Below are 17,152 nucleotides of genomic sequence, written 5' to 3'. Positions count from 1 at the left end.
AAGAGATTGCTGGGGGCCTTGGGGTGGTTTTGGTGGCTGGCAGCTGAGGGGGATGTGGTGCATTCACCAGAACTTCTCGCCGCTTCCAGAAAGCTCTGGGGTTCCTCTCCGAGAACCGCACACTGCACAGCAAGCTGCAGATGGCAGAGGTCGTGCAGAGACAGGCTCACAGCGCGGAGCAGGACTACGAGGAAGTGATCCACTTGCTGGAAGCTGAAATTGCAGAACTGAAGATGCAGCTGGCGGGGAAGAAAGCAAAACATGTCTCTGAAATAGAGGTAATGCAACCCCTCAGCCCGAGAGAAAACCCACAACCCTCCTGAGTCGTCTTCTGTGAGTTTTACAGTTTCTTCCCTCTATTTATAAAGGAGAAAATGAAGGTAGCACATGCATCATGTGTATGACCACAAGGCCAGCATGGTCTCTGGGTCTGTGTTACAATCTGTATGATTTCCACTGTCCCTTCCAAAAGGACAGTGGTTTTCTGTTTGTAGCAAATGTCATAAATTGGTGTTTCCAAAAGCCAAGGCTGGAGTGTCATCATCACCCTTCTCTTCTTCCTCCGGCTCCGCCTCAGGAGAACATCCTGGAACTGAAAAGACAGTTGTCCCTGGCTGACGGCCAGTTACGAAAATCAGAAGTCTCACGGAAGCGCCTGGAGATCTGCAATAGGAAACTGCTCCTGTTTGTGCAGGTGAAGTGCTGAACCGCCCCCGGTGCTGGTGGCATCGCTGTGGCCTCTTACCTTAAGGGTGATTTTGCAAGTCCAAATAACTTCCTGCCCCATAAGCAAGAGGGTTTTTTTATTCTGTCTCATCCTAAAAAGGCCCTGTCTGTTGGTTAGGAGGAACTAGGGAATGAGCTCCTATATACTCATATACCTAAGAGCTATGTAAACACCATGGTGCAGGTTTTGCCTGGTGGCTCTGCTGTCCCTGGATCACCGGTCCCACGTGATGCTCTGGTTGAGGCTGCTCAACTCTGTTGGACAAGGTGATCAAAACCATGTGTTTTAACCTTCCCTTTGTATAACTGGATGGTTGCTTCTCTACACAAATGTGAACTTGAAGAGCGGTTTTGCTCTTCTAGTGCTTTTTTCCCCCCAGATTTCCTGCAAAATCTGACACATAATTGCTTTAGTCTTTTAATTGACTATTCTTCCACTTCACTACCTGTATTGGGGATACAAGCTTGTGTAATTAGTAAACTGGCCACCATGGGATCACTAGTATTCAGTATATCTGCTACAGCTCCTTGTAGCCTGTCCCAAGAGCTCTTGAAATCAATAGGAAACAGTGGATGCTGTGTCCTCTGCTTCAGAGAAGGAAGAATTAAAAAGCCTCTAGACCTGCACCACTGCCTGCGGGTGCCTGTGCGGTTTGGGGCTGGACTTTGGAAATGGATTTGACTTGGCCCCAGGGTCAAACATCACAGGATTTTGACCGCTGGAGCAAAATATCTTCCTTTTTTTATACATCCCTCAGTAGTGTTTGAGAATTCACTAACCATGCGTGGTAATGAGAGGTTACACGTGTAGGTACAATCCAGAAACCAGGGATCGCTAGTAGCGATGATGAAGGTCTGCTGAAATGTAGCCTGCAAAATTCTTCTTTGGAAGAGTATTTTGATGTTGTGTTTCATATATTTTTAGTGTTGGTATTAAAATGCATAATTTAGATGAGTCTGTGTATTTGCATAGGCTGTGAATGTTGCTTGAGTTGCAAAAGGCCTTGAGAGATTCGCTCCAAGGGCAATGAATAAGCAGAAGCTGATTACTGTCATATTAAATCTGATCACCAGGAAAACCCCATGGGGTTTGTTCTCAGGAATTATTCATTCTTACAAGTTTGAAACTTTTTTTTTTCTTTTGTTGCATGGCAGAACGTCCACAAGGTCCTGAGCACACCCAGTCATTTACCAGATGAGAAAAGGTAGGAGATGGCTTCTGTGAATCTTGGACAGGAACTTGAAATGTCCTTTTCTGACCTTTCTCAGGAGAAAGTGATTCACACATAACCTACCTGGAGCTTCTAAACATACCGTTGCTTTGGAAGTGAAACCATCAGATCTGGAGGCTGATGGTGGATTGGAACTCGGGGGGGGTTGGCCTCCGTTCAGGGTTTTTTGGGGAGTGAGTAGGTGAAACACTCCTCTGGTTAAGTTGCTCTTGTTAGCAGAGGCACTAAGCAGGTTGTTTCAAAGCAGCAGAGTTTTGACCTACCTGCTTTTCCCAACATACGTCAGTTTTTGGCTTTAAGACCATGCCCTTTTGTATTAGCAGTTGGAGAAACTGGTAGAGTGTAAGCAAAGAGCTAGGATGACACTGAACTGCCTGAATGGTTGCAGAAATAGAGTTCAGGCTTCTGGACTCCCCTTCAACCTGAACTTATCTTCTGTCACTTGGAAAAAAATGTATCACAACTTTATGTCTGTTTTTAATTGATTAAATCGTTGAAAGGTCACTGTCCCATTGATAATGACCAGCCCTTCAAAAAAGCCAGTTTTTAAGAATGATAGAAAAAAAATTTTAAGTTTCCAAGATGGTTACTTCTAAGATATTGAAGGAAAAATGTTTTTGAGAAATTCTAAAGAAAATGCATTGATATCTGTCTGTAACACAACAATGCAAGTACGTCTAAAAGAGTGTCTCCTGTGCTGCTGAGCGATCGAGACACGATCCCCCCTGAATACACAGAATTTACATAGACTGTCCTTCATGAGAGGCTGGCCAGGATTTTCAATGACCGTTCTATGATAGAAGTATTGATGGCACTTTCCATATTTATAAGAGCCAACAGTGAAACAGAAGAGGATAAAACAGACGCAGTCTCAGATACATCTCTTCCATCTTCAGATCTTGTTGACCTTTTGCTATCAGAAGCTAAAGAACTGTTAGCGCCAGTCCTCTCCAACAAGGACGGTAAGCACTAAATTAACTGGAGAAACCTCAATCCAAACAAGTCTCAAGGATGTCTGTTAGTGCTGTTTACAGTTTCCATCACCTTCCATATTTTTTGCCATAGCAGTTAAGCCTCCCATACATGTCCCTGATCCTCTCATGCTAACCGAGATGTAATTGCCCTCCGTGTATCCATGTGACTCATCTTTGAATCTGAAATGCAGACTCGCTCTGTAAGGAGTCCAAGGGTTTGACTCATGCTCAAGGCCTGAGGAAAGGCATTTATCCAGGGGAAAAAAAAAAAACCTAACAAACAGGAGGATGGTTTCACAGAACTGTAGAAATGCTGGTTGAAAGGGACGGCTGGAGATCAGGAGTCAAATCTTCTGCTCCAGGTAGGACCATCACACCAGATCAGATCTGCAGTGGGTTTAGCCAGCCATGCTGTCAACCTCCAAGGATGGAGATCCACAGCCTCTCTGGATAACGTGTTCCCGTGCTGCACTATGCTCTGTGAAAAAGATTTTCCCAGCATCTAGTCTGAACTCCCCCAGGTGCAATATGTGGCCGCTGCCCCCAGTTATATTGTCTGCCACTGCCAAGAAGAGCTTGGCTCCAACATCTTTCTAATTGCCCTTGAAGTAGGAGTGGGTGCTGCCAGATTGCCTCTCAGCCTCCTCCTTGCCAGGCTAAACAAGCCCAGCTCCCTCAGCCCTCCCCAGCCTTTCCTTGCAGGTTATGAGCCCTAGGGCTCCCTTTGCTGCACCCCGTCCGGTTTCTCAATAGCTTTGAACCAGGGATCCAAACCTTCGTTACGCCATCCAGGTATGACTACAGCAATGCTGAGCAGAGGGGAATAGTCATCTCCCTGTTTCCTTGGCGTACAAATCAGCCTAGGCTCCCTTCCCCTCGCACGTCTGTGGATGGGAGAAAATCAGAGAAAAGGCATCTAGCTCCATGGGAGTCTGAGTTTAACTTTCCCAGTCTGGGACTCTGAGCTTAGTCCATGAGCCATATACATTTATGGAATGGGCTGCCCAGGGAGGTGGTGGAGTCACCATCTCTGGAGAGGTTTAAGAAAAGACTGGACATGGCACTTAGTGCCCTGGTCTTGTTGACATGGTGGTGTCAGGGCAATGGTTGGACTCGATGATCCCAGAGGTCTCTTCCAACCTGGTTGATTCTGTGATTCTGTGATATGGGCAGCAGTTATTTGACCATGCTTGTCTCCTTCCACACAAAAGGAGAGTTTCTGATCTCCTCCGTGTCATGATCCGGTGAACATACAGCCCTAAATAGGTGCCCAGTCTTTACTCTTTGATGTTATTCACCAACTAAACATGGCCATGGTCCAGCATTGTCTTCGTCTCAAAGCATAAGACACAAGGACAATAATTGTAGCCTTTAAGGAGCACCTCTGATATACGAGCCTGTCAGCATTTTCAGAGTTCCTGCAGCATTTAAATGTGCATTATCATAATGCAGCAGTGCTGCTTGCATTGGGCATGTTTTCTAACCCTTCACTTATACTTGGCTTGTGCTTACATTTGCAGCTTCGCCATGTGACAGGGACCAGTGCCTGCCTGCTGAAGGAATCCCAAACTACAAGGAGTAGGTGTCAAAACTGCTGCGGTCTGTAATTTTGACAATACACATACTAAAAATTCCTGTTTGTTTTGTTGCTTTTTTTAAATCAAAATTTTTGCTTGACAACTTTTAACCAGATAGTCTAGTAGAGGCCTCCAGATGGCCATGTCAGAGAAATACATCCCTTCCTAGACAACAAGACTTTCCGCCCTGCACAGTGAAGTACGGTGTGAATTCCTGGATCTCTCTTTTGTTTTCTAAAATGTTCTTTTTCCCTTCAGGCCAGACAGGAATTTACAGTTCTGTGGCTTGGCCTGTCTAGCTGGCATTTTTCTAGACCACTGTGGGTTCTGAATAAGGGAAAAGGCATCACTGAATGTGTTCATCTTTTATGTTGTAGTATCAAGGTGCTGTGAAGTCCCAGCCAAGGAGAGAGGGACAACATGGCATTATTTGGCCCTTCAGTATCTTAAGAATTTCCCTAAAACCTCTTAAATGGCTTATATGTAACAGAGCAATGTCCTAAAGATATTGAGACCTAAATGTCTACTACCACTGTCTTAGCTGATCACCTTAACTCAACCTGAAGATCTGCCAGCACAGTTTTTTAGTTAGGTACCAAGTAGACATTTGCAAACCATGATTTCAAGGTTATGAAAAGCATGTTTAGAGAAAACAGGTGGCCAGTATAATCCACTAGCCATGCAAGATCTGTGGCCTCCTCTTTTTTTTTCCTGAATAACCAGCATTGTCTTCATGTTATCCTCTGCGTTCTTCTCCCAAACTATGTAAAATATTTCTCATTTTCAGCCATCTTCATCAGAAGACCACGTGGCCCCCTCCTGCAAGCCAGACCAAGGGCGATCAACCGCAGCCATCAAGTCCAACCAACGAACTGCCGAAGAAGCCTACATAAATCTCCCACGGCTTGCTCATGCTCCAAATTGTGACTGTCCATAACAGAGCTGCTGCTGTGCTGGGAGATGGGAAGGACACACCACGGGTGCTTCAGCTTCCAGACAAAGCAGACTGAGAAACAACCTTTCTAACACGAGACTAATTCTTCCTAACTACCCAAGACTTTTTCAGCAACCTCCCCTGCGCGTCTACCTCTGAGTTATCATACGAGGCTATTTGCTTATGGTTTTGCAGCTTTATAGGAAAAATACTCTCAAGAGGCTACAAGAGCCTGGATTTCACTGGCAGCCTTTTAGAGCTTGTATTCTGGGTAGTAAGAGGAGCATGAATGTACCCAAGGGACTCAGGGGTCTCCAACAGATTCCTTTTGGTATTTCCTATGAAAAACCAAAGTATATTTAGTGACTGTAATCAAAGCAGCTTAATCTGTAGCATCCTAGCTGTCTTGGGATAGGTACTTCTCTTTTTATTCTTTTTGTGTAGCTTATCCCAGCTGCAATGCTTGAAAGGGAAAGCACCGTCTCAGCTAGTTGTTGGAGAAAGAGTGAAGAGATGATAGCCAAGCGTAGGCCACCGGTGACGATGTATCGCTGAACACCAAGCACTCCCTGGAACGCAAGAGAGGACATAGCGAACATATTTCAATAAAAACCCACAGTGTCACTTGGAAATTAGATACACGTGATGCAAGGTTGTATGTGGGTAGCAATGAATGGGGCAGAGAACCCAGATGAACACAAGGTCTGGAAAATAAAATGGAAACACTGCTCGCAAGGCGTTTGCTCTCTGGGTTACGATTGCAGTTGCTGTGTTCAGCATCTCTGAGATGAAAACCCTGCCCGAGTCCATTTTTTCCTCCCTCTTATTTTGGCAGCTGGTAGCAAGATGCATTGAGAAGTTGCAGGAAAATGGGGTGCATTTGGGCTTTTATTACACAGAATTGTTGCGATTACTTCAAATCTCCTTTGTGGGGGTTCAATGCATGTGGATCCTTTATAGCCTAACATAAAGGCTTAGGAAAAATCATGACCCTCAGCAGTATCTACTGTACTCAAAGGTATCACTGCACTGCTAAAGCAGTAACTGTGTGGTGAAACTTCGCAGTCACATAAATAACCAGTCTGAAATTTTGGTTAAACTTAATTTCACAGCTCAGGGTAAATTAAGTCTTTTGAATGCATGCCTCAGAATACAAATTAAAGGACATCTTTGGAAAGGAATATGATTCTTCGGACCATTCACAAGGAATATTTCCAGGAAGGAGATACTTTCAAAAAATATTAATCTTGGGATACCCTGTGGTTAAGAGCTTGCTCCCCAGTGCTCTCTGTTTCGATGGAATGATAGCAAATACTGGTGTTACTTGTGGGTTTAGCCCTATGGCTTTGTTCTCATCTCATGTGTTCTATAGACAGGGCAAAGCTGCAAGAAGACAGGTAAGAGGTGCACAGAGCAAAATCCAGTCTCACCACTTTGGTCTACCCTGTCTCTGGAAAAACATCTCCAGTTCCCCTGGGGTTAGTATGGCAGATACCAATCTGCTCCTAGCAGCATGTCTTCAAAAGCATTTGGCCAGAGGTTGCATCCTAGGGAGATGTCTCCAGCCGCTGCTCACCACACTTGCCAGAGAACAGTGCAAACAAGATTTTGGGAAGTAGCAGGTCTTCAGCTGTACTGTGTCCTTACATACACCCTACGGCACCTGGGAAACCTAGTAGAAAAGGGACAAGGTAGGGGGAGAACAGAAGTATTTAGGCCAAACTTTAATCTTGTGGAAGTCAACAGGAGTTTTGCTACCACCTCCACGAATCATGGAATTTTCTCAAAACACAAGTATTGAATTGCACCTCCCTGAATGCTGGAAGGGCACAGGCCAGTGGGATCAGTCCTGTCCCAGCAGGGATCAGTTACGTGGTCTGAAAGAGAAGATACTTGATGCTGCTTCCATAGTCAAGTGAGTTATATTTTAATGTCCTGAGAAAGAAGAATTTGTATGAAAGTATCACAGTGGGTGAGGGCCTGGATGAGACAAGCCTGATAAAGCACAAACCTTGCTGCCACCCTTGAGTTCCATGCTGTTTCCATCGCAGCTAGTTGACTATTTCTTTAATGTTAAATTACTCTGGGTATTTTTTACAGTTGGACTCGATGATCTTAAATGTCTTTTCCAACCTAAATGATTCTATGATTGTGCAGTTGATGCTAACACATGGCAAAGGGTGGAAAGAGCAAGATGCTGACCCAGGGCTGCTGTATTCTGTGTATCCTGAGCTGTCTGCTAGCAAAAGAGCTGTGAAAATGTTAACCTTTTAAAAAGCTCAGACATTTCTGTGCTCTCAGCTTACTGACAACCTCTTTGGAAAAGAAACCATCCAGCTTCCCATCAGCCACTGGACACCCATGCTTCAAGCATTCTGTGCTTTCTAAAGCAGTCATATTTCTGAGCTGGTTTCCATTATTTTCTTTGAATTTCTCATGTTCCTTTTGCCTTTGCTTCAAGCACAGAGAACTTTCCATTCTCTCTTAATAGCGTTGTTCCTAACTGCTACCTTTTCAGAGTGATGTTGAAACCTAAGATAAGATGAGAGTTGTGCTCCTGGAGGTGATGTTGATTTCAGTGACCCAGAATAACAAACCTGTGTCATGCTTTACTCCCAGGCAAGTGGAATTAGGCAGAACTCAGCAAGTCAGGGGGTGACGTCTCCTCACGGAGATACCAAGAGGCAAAAAGAGAAATGCATAAAGGAACAAACAGCACAGAAAGAGAAGCCACAGAATACGTCATTTAAACACAATGCATTTTATTTACACAGGGCCTGCCTAATACTCTTCCAGAGAGCTGAATTTTATCATAATTTGCAGTATTATATCTTGCTTGTAAGGTTGTGGAGATGCGTTGTTGTCGCAACGTGCTGTATCTAAGAGGGTCCCAGTTTCACTGAACAGAAAGGAGGAGATGGAGGAGTATTTCTGACAAAAAATGAGTCCTGCATGGTATCAGGTCTTTCTGAGTGGATAAGATGGAAAATGGCAAGTATTTTATGAGCCATGAGAGAAAATGCAAACTGTCCCCATAAAAGGACACAATAGACCTTGTTCAACACGTTGCATGTGTATAAAGTCATAAAGATGCATTTAAAGAGCATTAGCATGGTCAGCTGTTGACCTGGAAGCTTTGGGGGTTAAATATCACTGATGCGAGGGCTTTATTTTGTATTTTTCTTATGCAAAGCAGAAATTCAGTTCTTAACTGTTGGTGGGTCAGAGGTTGGGAGACCTCTTTCCCTAACGAAATAAAAGAAAACAAGATATGACTATCTAATAATTTCAACAGCTGCAGAAGAAGGGAAGGCTGGGCAGGGAGCCACCCAGGCATTATCTCGAAAGGTGAATGTAGCAGAGAGCCATTAGCACACTGTTTATCTGCAGGCTGATGGGTAAGGTAACGGAATCTGCTGTAAATGTGCTGGACTAGAGCTCATTAGATCTCCAGTTTCGTCTCTGCTGGTGATCTCTGCCATCTCACTGTGTGACCTTGGGCAGCACGTTTCATCTCAGTTTTACACCAGAAAAAATGGGACTGACAGTATCAGCTTCTCTGAGCGGCACGGGGAAGGCAAAGCCCTAGGGACCCGTAAGATATGGGGCACAACCTTCTGGCACAAAGGATCTGGTGAATGGTGTGGGGTGATGTGCTGCTGATCTGCGTTTTCAGTGAAGAAAGCCTCAATATTTTAACTTTCGCCGGCTCTCAACACAACCGATCCAACTTTCGCTTAGCTTCTGTGACACAGAGCTAGGTTAAGTGCTAAAAGGTTTCTCTGCAGAGATGGTAGAGGGTAGCAGAGGTGAAAGCTAGCCCTGAGTGCTGCTGTGGAGTAGACTGGCTTGTCTGTTCCCAGCGCTGGAGGCTGCAGAGCCTCCTCTTTCTCCCAGCTCCACTCAGTGACACAGGCTGGACTGAAGCCCAGTTCTAGAGAGTGGAAATACACTTCCACACCGCTTTAAATATGGCTCTAAAAAGCAGGTGAACTTTGCTGCTGAATGTTTAAAGAGAGTCTTTAATGTTTAAACAATGCTGGTTTTCTAAGGGTTGTTGAACACGTGTGAAAGAGGGCTGGAAAGCGCCGTAGTGTGATGATGCAAAGGGCTGGGCTGGCTGCACGGTGCTGCCTTTCCGCTACACCGTGATGTTTCTCCTGCGCAGGGCTGAGTCTACGCACAAGACAGGCCACCGAATTTTCTGGCCTCGCTAACTACAGCATTGCCACAACCCTCCTTTGCAGCTTCTTCAGAGGTCAGCTGCTTTCACAATAAGGTAAACAGGAATAACAATACCATGAACAATCCCAACAAATCTTTTTTCTGCATGTGATGCGCCAGCTCACTCGAACTTCTGTTGGGTTTTCAAATTTACACCCACAGATGAGGCATGAAAGTTGAGAGGAAGAGAGAGTTTGCACTGAAAAGCCCTCGGTAATGGGGGAAGCGGAGCCTGAATGGTATCTCCAGACCAGACGTCCTTCCTGGCAGACGTTCTCCTTTCTAGCTGCAGAGACTGGCGGGAGTTCCTGGGCTGGGCTGCTGTGGGGTGAGAACTTCTTTCTGAGCAGCTCCCACGAGACACACTGAGGGCTGAATGCCAGCCCTTGAGGCAAGCACCCAGGCCTTGTAGGTGGAAGGATAGCAAGAGACTTCATGGCTCCTGGGAAAGCCAGGGGAGAGTTGGCTCTGTGTCAGGGGAAAAGGTAGCCCACCGACACTGGAAAACGCCAAGGTGACCTTTTGGCAGCAGGAGAAAATACGTGTTGGAAGATGGGAATTATAGTCAGGGCTGCCCAGCAGAAGGAAGGATGGGATGGTACTCGCCAAAATCTTGACCAGCTTTTATGACTAGAACAAAAGGAAAACTGCCACTATTAGGTCACGAGGTAGTAAAGGGCTGCTGGAAGTTTTGTAGCAAGAGGGTAGAAACAGTATTTTATTTTTCCTTCTGTCTTCTCTGAGGAAATTTAACAGTGATCGAGGAACGGAGAGAAATACCATTTCTCTGGGAAAAAAGTCACATTCTGAATGGGAAGACAGCATTTATTTATGAAGTGAAGGTAGATGTTGCAGGCCTTGGGTAACTCTGGGGCTTTCGATGCCCAGCTGTTCTGCGAAGGCCCCTAGGAGAAGCTGCCTGCGCTGACTCCACAGGCTGCAGCCTTGAGTGCTTTGACATCTGACGGCTCTGTGGGGTCGTTGTTTACAGAGCAGTGTCAGGCTCGTCTCCTTGGTCTGAGATAGCAGAACTTTTCAGGAAATATTGCTAATCAGAAATCGGACCGCAGCTTCCTGAAAAGCCTGCCCAGATAAGGGGACACTCTACAGCTACAAGTGATAAGGAGGCAGGAAAAGAAAAAGCAGCAGTAAATGCGAATGCGATGTTTTTCCATAACATCACGCAAAGTGGCAGCAGGTCCCCAGGGAGAGCTTGAAAGGAGGCTCTGAAGGTGCAAAACATTCCCAGGCTGGTCTCACACATCCCTCTCCTCCGCTACTTCGTGGTGCCACATGCTCCTCCTGCCCCAGGACCACGTGCCTGCTCAGCAGCTGTCTCTGCCACCCCAAAGTGACTGCAGCATGGGTACCTTTTCCTCCGGTAGAGCCGTGCCCTCAAGGACCTTCACCAGAAGGTGACAGCTATCACGGTTTGACGAACAGGGTCTGCTCTCACCATGTGCTCCGAAGCACAGGGCAAGAGCGATCTCCCCAAGGGTCATGAAACAAACAGATTTGCAAAGATGGTGGGAGAAAAAAAAGCTGAGAGGTGAGAATGTACACCGGCATCCTCCTCAATGCCACTTAGCTGGATGATGGGCTGTCTGGGTTTTGCAGGGATAAAATTGATAGAATCACTTTTCTGCTACATTTTATTTCAGTTTGTGGCCAGCTGTGGGATGGTGATCAAGGGCATCAGCAGTGACAGCCAGGGCAGATGCCCCAGGCTGCCCACAGGTGTGTTCTGTACCCTTAACATCACCTTCACTATAAATGGGAAAGCTTGTAGAGATGGGGGGACTCTTTGCTCTGCTTTCTTTTCTTCTCAATGGTTACTATCCCTGGAGGGAGTTGCCACCACTCCATGAGCTAAGTATAATTTTGTGTCTTTTGTATTAGTATTGATATTATTTTTTCTTATTTTATTAAATCTGTTTAAACTTCAACCCACAAGTGTCCCTCCTTTTCCCAATTCCCTTTCTCAGCAGGGGAGGGGGTCTTGGGTGATAGAACAACGGGTTATTGTTTAGTCCTGGGTGTGGGGTAAATGGAGACATGGGCTTTTACCTTGTTGGGAGAATTCAGTTATGGGAATGTTTGCTCAGAGTGTGAGTTTGTAGCTGTGTAATAAGTCACGTAATAAATCTAAACCTCCATACAATGCAATGATAGAGTTTAAGGATGGGGGCGAGTAGGCATCATAGAATCATTTGGGTTGGAAAGGACCTTTAAGATCATCGAGTCCAACTGTTAATCCAGCACTGCCCAGCCCACCACTAACCCATGGCCCTCAGCACCACATCTACACGGCTTTTAAATCCCTCCAGGGATGGGGACTCCACCACTGCCCTGGGCAGCCTGTGCCAGTGCTTGACAACCCTTTCCATGAAGAAATTGTCCCTGATCTCCAATCTAAACCTCCCCTGGTGCAACTTGAGGCCATTTCCTCTCGTCCTATCACTTGTTACCCTGGAGAAGAGACCGACCCCCACCTTGCTACACCCTCCTTTCAGGCAGTTGTAGGGAGCGAGAAGGTCTCCCCTCAGCCTCCTTTTCTCCAGGCTAAACCCCCCCAGGTCCCTCAGCCGCTCCCCATCACACTTGTGCTCCAGACCCTTCACCAGCCCCGTTGCCCTTCTCTGGACTCGCTCCAGCACCTCAAGGTCTTTCTTGTCGTGAGGGGCCCAAAACTGCACGCAGGATTCGAGGTGCGGCCTCACCAGTGCCGAGTATGGGGGGACAATCCCTGCCCTAGTCTTGCTGGCCAGACTGGTGCTGATCCAAGCCAGGATGCTGGTGGCCTTCTTGGCCACCTGGGCACGCTGCTGGCTCATATCCAGCCGCCATCGACCAACACCCTCAGGTCCTTTCCCACCAGGCACTTTCCAGCCACTCTTCCCCCAGGCTGTATCGGTGCGGGGGGTTGTTGTGCCCCGAGTGCAGGACCCCACACCCGGCCCTGTTGACCCTGCACCTCAGCGGGGCAGCTCACGCAGGCCTGACCCCGCCCGTGAGGAGCGGGGCTGGGTGCTGCTCGGGAGCCGTGGCTCTGCCTCCCCCAGCCCCGGCCCTCAGCGGGTGGCGTCTCCTCGAGGGCAGGCGCCGGGTCGGGAGGCTGCAGCCCGCGATGGGCTCGGCTCCAGCGGCGAGTTAAACCCCTCCGGGGGCCAGCGGCCCAGCGGCCGGGGAGCGGGAAAGCCCGCGGTGACACCTGCCGTGAGGGCCCCGCGGCCGCCGGGCGGCGCCATGGCGGCGGGCGCGCACGTGCGCGGGGGCGGGGCCGCTGCCCACCCCCCCCGCCCCGCAGCACAATGGACAGCGCTCTGCGGCGCCGCGCGCGGCGGGGCGGGGCGGGGCGGGGCGGGGCCGGCGCGCGGCGATTGAAGGGGCGCGTGGAGGCGGCGGGAGCAGCGCAGCGCGGCCCGGGGCTGCGGCGGCCGCCGCGCTCGGTATGGGCCCGGGCGGGCTCCGCCGTGCTCGCGGTGAGGAGGTGTGGGGCGGGAGGCGGGCCCTGCCTTCTGCGGGGGTCCCTCGGGGCGGCCCGGGTGAGGGAGGGGGCGTGGGGCTTTTCCCGGCGCGGGGGGCTGAGGGTGGCCGCCGGGCCCGCGCCCTTCGTGCGGCGGTGGGGCCGGGGGGTGCCGGTGAGGGGGTGCGTGGGAGTGCCGGGAGCCGCTATCCGTGCAGCTCGGGGAAGCCGGGAGGGGAATTTTCGCCATAATCCTGCGGGGATTAGGGAGGGAGCGGGTAAAACCCCTCAGGCTGGCTGAGGGTCGCTTCAGGTTCACTTAAAAACCAAACCAAACCAACCCAGGTTTTAAAGTTTGCTGGTTTCTGTCCTGCTTAGAAGAAGTTGGATGAAGGTTGGATCTCCTCTCGCTGAAGGCTGGTTTGCTGCAGAGTGGGCTCACCCGCAGGAGCAGCCAGTGGGGCCCCGGCTCCTTCTGTGGCCCTCCGTCTGCTGGGCTCCCTCTGGGTCTTAAAGTTTAAACCAAAACCCAGGCCCTGAAGGATTTGTAAACTCAAAGGTAAGTTGCTACTAAATGTATTGATGTATTTGGGTCAGCTTCTGTATGAAAACTCACTGGCTTTTGGGCAGGGTTAAACCAAACATGTGCTTGGCTTAACTTCTCCAAGTAGTAAAATGGGCTTGTGGACAGTGAGAAGGGGGTTGTGCTGATGGCACCGCTTGTCTGATGGGGCTGATGAGCGTGCCTGCGTACAGCATACGTGTGTTCAGAGAAAATATGACTCTGAGCTTTACTCGGGGCAAGCTGAAACGGTTTTGTGCTGGCGCTTTGTTGCACTGGCAAGGGACCCGCTGGCTTTTGTTTTAAATGTTAAGCTGAAGCGTGTCTCCATTCCTAAATTGAACTTGAGTATTGAACTATTGACTGTAGTGTTGATGGATAAAATGACATAGTATGACTTCGTATGGAGCAGCAAGGCGAGGAGTGAGGAGCTTTCCTTCAAGAAAGCTTATCTACTGCTGCAGGTTGGCAAATACCAAGGATTAATACGTGGCTGTGTGTAAAAGGTCAGTGGGGGTTCTTTGGTGAGAAAATTAACTTATGACATGAAGGTGTGGAGGTATTAGGCGTGAAGCTTATTTTGATACATACTGCTAGCTTTACAAGGCTTTGAGAGCAGAATACTGTACGCTATTCTGTTTTCTTCTTCACCTCTCAGCCAAAGAGTCTTTCTTATTGTGTTGTAAAGAATGTGTGAATGTTGTTGTTTGAACGTTTGTGTTGCTTGTCTTTGATTATAATCCACAACAAGGCTGCAGGCACCTCTGCAAGGTGTACAGAGTGGTGGCCAGGCTCCAGAGCAGTGTGCTGGGTTGCAGCCCTCTGTGCTGCTTCACCCCTGCACCAAAGGTGTTTCTCAGGTGATAAGATGAAGTCCTGCCTGAGAAGATGTCTGCTTCTAAAAGATAGCAAAGGCTCATGCTGGCACAGTTCCACTTTGAGGCTTCCTTATATCCAGCTACAAAAGACTTGTTCTCAAGTTCTTATGTGAAAGAGCTCGAATAAATAATCCTACAGCTTGGTACCATCTTATTATGTGTAAAGCATAAGCTGCTGCATCAACATCTACTTAAGTGAAAGGCGTTTCAGGCAGAGGAGTGCCACACACCTTTCCCTCCACCTTACTCTAGAAGGGGGGAGGAACGACTACAGCCCTGCAGAGTCCCCCTTTTTCTAACTGGAAATGCCAGCTTAGCTGGGTGCCACAGCTGGCCTTCACATGTTGTTATAGTATTTGAGGAAGTCTGGAATTCTGCTTTTTTCAGCAGTTCTTTGTCACAAACAAAGCAAAAAAATTTGCTCAGTTCTTCTCCTCCAGCTGAAAAGAAGCCACCGCAGGTGGGAGAAGTTAATAAAGTCACTTGCTGCTGGGTTTCACCATCCGACAGGCAGCTCTAATGTGGAAAGAGCTGAGTGAGTTCATACTGGCCTGGGTGAGAAGCAGGGGTTGGGGGCTTTGATCCAGGACTTTATGTATATTTAATATATAAACTCAGTTTCTGATTTCCAACCATCTGGCTGTATTCTGTCAAGTAAGCCTCTCCTACAAGTAGTAGAATAAAAGTTAAGCATATGGAAAATCCCTCAGGCACATAGTGGATGGTTCTGAATAAAATAGAAACATATAGTTAATATCACTGCCTCTCTTCCCTTTGCTGTGTGTGTAGTGATGTGTGTTCCTCATGGGAGCCCTCACAGTCCTCAAGCTTGGCTAATACGGAGTGGTAGCTTTTCGTGCTGTGTGTATCCCCCTTCTTGTTAAGAATTCGCCATTTCTCTGAAATGCTACCAAAGTTACAGCAGGGAAATGCTTGTGCCATCAGGTGTTTGTGTCCTTCCATTTCATGCCCTCTTCCATGCTCTCCTTCCCCTGGTACAGTGCCAGCTGGTGTCTCTCAAGCTTATAATTAACACTCTGCCTTCTAGGCTTTGGTTCATCTGTGAATTGCTGTGTGGGTTGTAGCAAGAGGGGGGTACACAGGCCAGCTGGACTCTGCAGGGAGCTGCAGGCTGCTGAGGCTCCGTGCTGGTGGCACTGCTGTCAGCGTGTCACGGGATGCTTTGTGAAGTGTGGTAGCTGCTGCTGTTTTGTGTTCAGGTGTGCAGTAATTGAAACACTTTTAATATCCAGGTGGGATGGTTAAAGTGACTATTGGCTAGATACGTTGACATCTTCAACCTCCCTGAATTTTTGCGAACTGTGCTGGGCTCGGCCAGCTGAAATCCTGCCCTTCCCTGGTGTTACCCAGTGAAGGGCTCCAGGTCTGCCTCTAGCTGGGGGTCAGAGTTTCTAGGTGATCGAGCTGCAGTGTAGTGAGTCACTGCTCTTCAGCTGAGCTGTTTCCTAACGTGTGCTTTGAGCCTGATGCAAATACAAAGCAGAGCAGGTAGCCAGGGCCTCTGCAGAGGCTGAAGTGGTGTGATGGATGTTTACAGAGCAGACGTACTCTGTAGGTGTGTAGTTTCTTTCTGGTTTTCTTTACAAGGTGGTTGAACATATCTGTTTATAATTTGAGTAGAATACACGAGATTACTTTAAAAACATGTCTGTCTTTTTGGTTCTAAAGCCCTGGGAAGGTGCACGTCTTTAGCTAATATGGCCCAGCTGCCCAGTGGTAGCACCTGAAGATATAACATCATTATCAGTGCTAACCATCCCTCTGTGTTCACTGACTAGCTGCCTTTCGTGGCCTTTTCTGATTTTTTTTTTTCAGGAGTTACAGCTGGAGTCCCTCTTGATTTGAGAAGCAGAATGACTGTCTCACAGCCCTGTTGTAAGGAGAGGGCATAGAAGGTCTGCAACTGCACCTTCCCCAAGGTATGAAAGGTTTCCAGGGCAGGTGTGAGTTATCAGCTGTCTTTCTTCCGCAGCTTCCCATGGGTATAATAGTCACTGGCTCTTTTCCTCAAACTTCTCTCAACTAGGGAAGCACAGGGCAGTAAACCTGTGGCAATCGGGTGTTGCAGCTGCTCGGGAGGAACAGATCTGTCCCAGCAGCTTGGTTAAGGCTGTTGAACTACAGCGTGTGCCATCACGTCGTTCTGTTGCTGGTGACTTCACTTCTGGGCCGTGGGTGATTCTAGACTGTCTGGTCTGTCCTGAGACTTCCTCCTGTGGAGGTCCCTGACCCCCTTCTGCAGAGGTGCGGGAATTCCTGGTTTAGCAGGCGAGGTCAGAACTGGGAACAAGATCACAGCTAAATATGTTTAACGAGGCTTCTCTTGCTATATTTGCACTCGGAAGGTTCCCGCGCAGCCTAGGCATTGCGCTTGCATAATCATATTACAGCGTTGCGTTACAAGGTGCCCCGTGCCCCTTGGCTCGGGTATCTGATATGTGATAGCGGCCTGGGCTTCCTGGGCGTTTGCTTGCCCCTGCTCCGCTCGCTTCAGTTTGAGCTGGATGCTCTGCTGATGCATTCTCTTCGTGTTTACTGCGTGGACTGGCTTTTAATAC

General features: G+C 48.1%; 2 protein-coding genes across 4 annotated transcripts in view; both read left to right on the top strand.

Annotated features, from left to right (window-relative positions):
- The window catches only part of LOC137674719 (syntaxin-binding protein 4-like), a 42,006-nt gene extending 36,604 nt beyond the window's left edge, over positions 1-5,402 (top strand). Inside the window, exons 17-22 of the mRNA XM_068420352.1 lie at positions 90-278; positions 578-694; positions 1,882-1,931; positions 2,790-2,920; positions 4,453-4,510; positions 5,297-5,402. Of these exons, the coding sequence (XP_068276453.1) occupies positions 90-278; positions 578-694; positions 1,882-1,931; positions 2,790-2,920; positions 4,453-4,510; positions 5,297-5,402 (651 nt within the window). The remainder of the gene's footprint in view (positions 1-89; positions 279-577; positions 695-1,881; positions 1,932-2,789; positions 2,921-4,452; positions 4,511-5,296) is intronic.
- Positions 5,403-13,058: 7,656 nt separating this feature from the next.
- SEC14L5 (SEC14 like lipid binding 5) overlaps positions 13,059-17,152 on the top strand; it is a 42,788-nt gene continuing 38,694 nt past the window's right edge. The window contains exons 1-3 of one of the 3 annotated variants that reach the window (XM_068420224.1): positions 13,059-13,149; positions 13,515-13,692; positions 16,410-16,513. The gene's annotated coding sequence lies outside the window, so the exon portion shown is untranslated. Of the gene's footprint in view, positions 13,158-13,511; positions 13,693-16,409; positions 16,514-17,152 lie in introns of all 3 variants that reach the window. The other 2 variants (XM_068420221.1, XM_068420223.1) reach the window with 2 other exon arrangements.

Source organism: Nyctibius grandis, chromosome 30 (assembly GCF_013368605.1).
Source record: "Nyctibius grandis isolate bNycGra1 chromosome 30, bNycGra1.pri, whole genome shotgun sequence".
Classification (NCBI taxonomy): domain Eukaryota; kingdom Metazoa; phylum Chordata; class Aves; order Nyctibiiformes; family Nyctibiidae; genus Nyctibius; species Nyctibius grandis.
Note: the sequence above shows the minus strand (reverse complement) of the source record. Positions and strands in the feature narration are given on the sequence as shown.